The sequence below is a fragment of the Athene cunicularia genome, assembly GCF_003259725.1.
Source record: "Athene cunicularia isolate RWA chromosome 23 unlocalized genomic scaffold, athCun1 chr23_part1, whole genome shotgun sequence".
NCBI classification, from domain to species: domain Eukaryota; kingdom Metazoa; phylum Chordata; class Aves; order Strigiformes; family Strigidae; genus Athene; species Athene cunicularia.
This window is the reverse complement of record NW_020799130.1, coordinates 1,503,426-1,509,742: the sequence shown is the minus strand read 5'-3', so window position 1 is coordinate 1,509,742 and position 6,317 is coordinate 1,503,426. Positions and strand designations below refer to the sequence as shown.

The 6,317-nt window shown below is 66.0% G+C and overlaps 1 protein-coding gene across 1 annotated transcript in view; it reads right to left on the bottom strand.

Annotated features, from left to right (window-relative positions):
* Positions 1–6: 6 nt before the first annotated feature.
* Positions 7–6,317, bottom strand: part of DLGAP3 (DLG associated protein 3) — a 35,962-nt gene continuing 29,651 nt past the window's right edge. Inside the window, exons 2-11 of the mRNA XM_026863208.1 lie at positions 5,507–6,130; positions 4,640–4,845; positions 4,063–4,177; positions 3,704–3,938; positions 2,848–3,188; positions 2,656–2,741; positions 1,570–1,994; positions 1,213–1,304; positions 879–1,022; positions 7–407 (exon numbers count right to left, since the gene is read on the bottom strand). Coding sequence (XP_026719009.1) covers positions 189–407; positions 879–1,022; positions 1,213–1,304; positions 1,570–1,994; positions 2,656–2,741; positions 2,848–3,188; positions 3,704–3,938; positions 4,063–4,177; positions 4,640–4,845; positions 5,507–6,130 — 2,487 coding nt within the window. The 3' untranslated portion in view covers positions 7–188. The remainder of the gene's footprint in view (positions 408–878; positions 1,023–1,212; positions 1,305–1,569; positions 1,995–2,655; positions 2,742–2,847; positions 3,189–3,703; positions 3,939–4,062; positions 4,178–4,639; positions 4,846–5,506; positions 6,131–6,317) is intronic.

The window sequence follows — 6,317 nt, the reverse complement described above, 5'->3', positions numbered from 1 at the left end:
GGGGGGGCAACGGGATGGGGCAGAACCGGGCTTGCGTTCACCCGCCGTCGGATCCACGAAAGGTCTAAGATAGAAAAGAGAGAAGCTGTGAGTGGGGCCAAGAGCTGCCCCAGGGTGTCCCCGCGGCCCCCCGTCACAGTGAGCTACGGCCGCGCCGTCCAGTCCGGGTAGAAAAGCGGAGGCTGCGGTCACAGCCGGGTCTGCGCCTCGGGGATGTAGATCTCGATGCTGTCCGCGCTCTCGGTGGCCGAGCTCTGGCGGAAGGAGGCAGCTCGTTTGGCTGCCAGGAGCCGCTTGCGGGCCTCCTGCCGCTGCCGGTCCACCGAGTCCAGGGAGCGCTCCTTCACCGGGTGCACCTTGGAGCGCGGCGGCTTCTTTGGTATCGGGGGAGGCACCTTCTTCTCCTCCTGCAGAGACAACGGTGGCTTCAGGGTGGGCACAGGGCCGGGACCCCCCGGGACGGGTGTCCCGGTGGGCGCGTGGGATGGGCATCCCCACGCACGGTGCGGCTGTGGGTGCCAAAGCCACGGTGAGACGGCCCCGCAGACCCTCCTGCCCTACACCGAGTTGCAGGGCAGGGCTGGGCATCCCTTTGTCTGTCTGCACGGGGGCGAAGGTGCCCACAAAGCCCCTGCCCAGCCCTTTGCAGGCAGCGCTGCCCAGAAACGCCCCGTGATCCAGCTGCGAGACCGCAGAGGGGAACAGCCCCTTCTTTAGCCTCGATTTTTGCCAGCTCTGTTTTTCAAGTGTTTGCTAAAAGCAGTCACTGGCGACAGCCCGGCAGCGGCGGTTTGGGTGCAGACGTGCTTGGGGAGGAGGAGGAGGGAGGGAGAGGTGACAGGGGGGGACCAGTGCCAGCCGCAGAGCCCTGCCCTTACCTTGGGCTCCACGATCTTCCACCCGTTGGCCTTGAGCTGCTGGAGCTCCGCGAACTTCATGCTGACGTCCTCGATGGAGAGCTGCAGGAGGTCCCAGAAGCCGGCCAGGTCTTGGAAGGTGGGTACGGGGAATGCGTTGGGATCCTGTGGGGACAGAGGGACAGCGTGCCATCAGCCCTGCTGGCCACGTGGCCATCCCACCCCCATGCTGCTGGGGGGGGATGTCTATCCAGCTCTCCCCCAGGGCATTACAAAGTCCCTTTTCTGCTAAGGGTACGATACCCCCCACACACCCGTCATGCCTGACCCCGCTGCGCCGCTGCCCAGCACCCACCATGTTCTGCTGGCAGAGGCGGTAGAACTGCTGCACCTTCTGGGACATGAGGAGCTGGGCGCTGCCCACGGCGCTCCGGATCTTCTCCAGGACTGGTGGGGGGAGAGCAGATAGTCACTCCCTTGGGGGGAGCAGCTCAGACCCCCCCCCAACACGTCGCACCTCCTCCCTCCTCCAGACCCTGCTAGTCCCAGAGGGTTTCCTGGTGTTTCTTGCCCCCGCCCAACGTCTTTAGCCTTGGCAGGGGAGATGCTCCAAGGTGGTCCCATGGCGGGAGCACTGCAGGACCGTGGCTGTGCCCCACCAGCTCTACAGCAGCCCCAGTCTCTCTCAACCCCGCAGACCCCCCTGACTCACTCTCCTCCGGCAGGTCATAGTCCTCAGCCTCCCTCTCCATCTGCTGGCACCAACCCTCCATCTTCTCCACCTCCGCCTGCAGCAGTTTGATGAACCATTCCCCGTCGCGGTGGCAGGGGGAGGCACGGCCGGAGTCGGGGAGGCTGCGGGAGCCCCGCTCCATCCAGGCGTCCCGCCGGGGCACCTCCACCGTGTCGTACTGCAGCTGGTAATCCTCCCGGTACGCCCACTGCCCCTGCGTGTGCACCGTCTTGTACACGGCGTACTGCCGGCCGGACTCGGGCTCGGAGGAGTGCCGCTGGAACGGCCGCCCGAACTGCAGGGCTTTGTCCTCGGTGGCCACGGCCAGGCCGCTGAAGCCCTCCAGCTCCAGGTCCGCCTGCACGCCCGCCGTCACGCTGTTGGAGCGCTTGAAGCGCGCTCGCCTGCGGAGAGCGAGAGCACGTGGGGACCCTGGCAGCCCTTGTCCCGTCCCCCCCCACCGGGTGCCATGGTGGGCAGGGGCAGGGCGAGGGATGCCCGCAGGCAGGATGGGGCCGGGGATGCCGCTCTGGATCCTGGAGCATTTGGGGCTGCGGGGACAGCCCTGAGCAGCCACAACCTGCCGGTCCCCCATCTCCTCTGCTCTTAGCCTGTTTCCATGGCTACCAGCGCTGGACCGAGGATGGAGAGGAGAGTGCACTGGGGCTGCGTGGGCACGTTGCCGGAGCTCCCCTCCCTCAGGCCGTGCAGGTCCCGGCACACAGCGCTCCCACCTCAGCCAAAATGTCATGTTTAGCTGCAGAAAAGCCCAAAGGTTTCATCTGCGCCTGGGCTGGGCTCAAAGCCCAGTGGAGGCCTGAGCACAGGGCGGGAGCAGGGGAGCCCCCTCCCCCGTGAGGTGTGGTGGTGAAGGTCAGATCCTGCCCCAGGTGGGGAGCAGCCGGCCCAGGATGGGGATGGTGCTGAGCTCTGGGGCTCTCAGCCAGAGGAGAGAGGGAAAAGACTCTGCAGGGCAGCGGTGTGAGGAGCTCAGGGAGCCCTTGGGGGACTCAATCCCCCAGTGTAGTGAGTGTCAGGTCTCAGCCCAGCCCGGCCACGCGGTACCTTTTGTCCTCCTCCACCTGCACCCCGATGGAGTGGAACTCCCTCTGGCTCCGGCTCTCCGTGTCCGAGTCGGAGATAGCCTCGACCTGCCGAGAGGCAGAGGGAGAGCGCTGGAGGGCGGCCCCGCATCGCCCACGCCACGCGGGCAGGCCCAGAGCCGGCTCGGAGCCCGCAGGGAGGAGCGAAGCCCACCTGGACGCCGATGGAGGGTCGCCACTTCCGCTGCCGAGCCAAGCTCCTCAGCTCCTCCCGGCCAGGGATGGCCTTGATGATGAGCGTGGAGGGCTTGGGAGCGGCGCGGGGCTGGACCGGCGGCAGGTCGAGGGCCACAGCCGTCACCTTGGAGCTCTCCAGGCTCTCGGCCGAGTTGCAGCGGGCCGCGGCGTCTTTGGACCACGCGGGGCTGCGGGCGACCTCGGCGGGCAGGTAGCTCTCGTGGGTGGACTCGGTGCTGCTCTGCGCCGTGACGGAGATGAGGGGTTTGGCTTTGGTTCCTGGAGGGATGGGAGGTGGAGCTTTTCTGTAACTGAAGGCTGTTGTGGGAGAGGCGCAGGATGAAAAGGCACGTGAAAACACAGACACTTGCTCATTTCCCGCCACGAACAAGGGGCCCCAGGGAAACAGTGCCCACCTCCTCCCGCAACGCGGGGCTCAGCTGGCTGAGAGCCAGGAGGGAGCTCAGAGGGGCTGTTTGGCCGGTTTATCCCCAGAAAGGGATCAGAAACCACCCAGGACCCACGCGGGCCACACCGCTGCAGCACCCAGCAAGGGGCAGAGACGGGGACAAAGGTGGAGGGAAGGAGGGAACATCAAATGGGGGCTGGGGCCACAGAGCAGCCCCCCGACCGGGGCTGAGCCACGAGCAGGATGCTCATGGCCTGTGCCAGGGCCGAGCTGCGAGCGGGATGCTCATGCCCAGAGCGGGACGCTCACACCCGGGGCCGGGGGCAGGAGGAGGGGCAGCAGTAGCCCTTGGCAAGTGCCCAGGCAGGGAGACGCAGGGGTCCCTCATGCAGCCGAGCCCCTGCCACCCCTCCCCGGGACTCACAAGTGCTGGGCTTCAGGATGCTGCTGGTGATGGGGGGCCCGGCGGGGGCCGACATGGAGAAGAGCGAGAGGCAGTCGTCGTCCTGGGAGCAGCCCGCCTGGATGGCCCGCAGGTAGCTGTGGCTCCGCATGCGGAAGCAGCCGGGCAGGTCCAGCGCCTCCACGGCCTGAGACTCCACCTCGCCGAAAACCGACTCGCAGACGGCCTCGAACTGGTGGTTGAGCTCGTCGTTGATCTGGGGAGAGCGGCGGGTGAGGCTGGGGGCGGTGAGCCGGGGCTGAGCGGGGCAGGAGATGCTCAGAGGAACATCCCCCCCCTGCCCCGACCTGCCCCGCCGTGCCCGTGACGTGGGGCCCTACCTGGCCGGTGGTGAAGGAGCGCCCGTAGCCCTGTCCCCGCGGGAGCATTCGCGGTGGCGTGCAGCAGCTGGGACAGTTACAGATATATGAATCAGAATAGTGCCTACTTGCAAACCTAATGAGAGACAGTGGGAATAGAAGGGATGGCACCAAAAGCAACACACTCAAGCAGAGCACTCGGAAACGCAGCCGCAGCGAAGCGCCCGCCGCTATCTCCACTCCCAACGGCCCCAAAGGCTGTCCGGGGGCACAGAGCTGTCCCCCAGCACTGCGGGGCCACCGGAGGGGTACGTGCCCGCTCCGGGCAGTGGGGTTGGGGACAAGAAGCCAGGTCATCACCCACTGGCACTGGGGCACATCCCAGACGTCTCCTTTTGAACGTGCCTCTTCTCCCCAACCTCTGCACGGAGCTGCAGCAGCGGGTCCCTCCCTGAAGCCCAGCGCATCCACATCCCCCCCGGTGCCTGCCACAGGGACAAGGCTCAGCCATGCGCGAGGACGATGCCAGGGAGCTGTGGCCCACGGCCCCGCTGCTGCCCACAGCGCTGTGACGGGGCCAGGAGGCAACAGCCCTTACTTGGTCCTGGCCTGGTCGGCGCTGGAGGAGCGGCGGTAGCTGTCTCGCCGCGTGGCCGCCCTGGGCGATACTTTAGCGCTGGCGTCCGAGTCGGCACTGTCCTCATCGCCCATGGCCTTGATGTAGCTGCCGCTGCGCATCCGTCGACACGGGATCTCTCCGTCCTTGCCCACCGCTGGGTACCCGCTCCACTCGTCCTGTGGCACCTGGAGCAGGAGGCAAGTGTGGAGAACACACAGTGTCCAGGGTCCCACGGTCAGGACCCAGGAGCAGGCTGGGTGGTGACGTATCAGCTGTCGGTCCCACCACGCATCGCTGATGCTGGCACCACGGGGTGCTCGCCGGGGTGTGGCAGGGGGAAGGTGTCCCCCCAGCTCCCTGGGGAGGGCGGTAGGGCCGGCACCCTGCCCTGGTGCCCCCAGTGCTTGTGGAGAGGGGTCCCAGACACCTCCCGCCCCTGGCCAGCGCAGCATTGCTGTGTCTCCTTCCCCCGGGAAATGGAGAGAAGATTTAATGAGTTTTTAGCTGGAAGGGGATGCCCTAGAAGGGAGCCCGGTGACGAGGCAGGAGGTGGCACCCAGCCAGGCACAAGCAGGGTAAAAGCCACAAGGAAGGAGCTGGTCTGACCCCAAATCCAGCGGGAATGGGGCAGGAGGTGGCAGATGGGGCTTTGCACTGCCAGCGAGGGGACAGCAAGGACCAGCACAGGACCCCAGGGGACAGCACGCAGGCGATGGGGACACGGAGCTGAGCTGGAGCGTCCCCAAGGCACCCCAAGCTGCTGGGATGGACAGTCCCAATCCCAGCTCTCCCCACGGCTTCGCCAGTCCCCGGGGTGGCAGCCCCCTGCCCTGCCTGGCCCCTCACCTGCAGGTATTGGTACGCTCGGTCTTTGGCCTTTGCTTCCTGAAGCATCAAGGTCTTCTCGGTGCCGCCGGCGCTGGGGTAGGCTTCACGGGCCTGGCTGACGGTCATGGTGTGCCAGGCACTCCTCTTGAGCGTCTGGCCATCCAGAGACATGGACATGCCAGCGCAGGCCAGGCATTTTCCTTCCCCGCCGCCCTTTAGACTCTTCAAGGTCAAGTCTCTGAAGGCACTTTCAGGAGCGTCCACGCAGTACTGGGTGCCCTGGTCGGCGGCGTGCCGGCCCGACACCATGTAGCTGCTGTCGCTGTCCAGGTTGTCATCGGAGCTCCACCAGCCCATCATCTTGGACCGGTGCCGGGAGTCCACCTTGCGGTCTTTGCTCTTGCTGCGCTTGCCGTGGCGGGACTGGTGGTGGTGGTGGTGATGGTGGTGGTGGTGGTGGTGGTGGTAGCCGTCCCCGCGGCCGTCCATCTTGGCACCGTTGTAGTCCCGCTTGGCCGGCGCCTCCAGGGAGTGGGACTTGGCGAAGAGCTTCTGGACGGAGTGGACGAGGTGGCGGTGGGGGAATCGCCGGTGGGAGTTTCTCCAGGCTTTGGATGCAATAAAGGCAAGAAGCGAGTTATTCTGTAATGGTAATTACGCTCTTCCAGTTTATCCTAGCACATAATTGTGTGGGCGGTAGGTTCCCACTGGTGGTAATTACCCCGGTGTTAAATGGCACAAAATTCAGCCGGGCTGGGCTCTTCCCCCTCCACTTTTTGAGTCTGGTTTGGTGGCACAGGTCCCCTCCTTCCCCAGGGCCGCGCAGCAC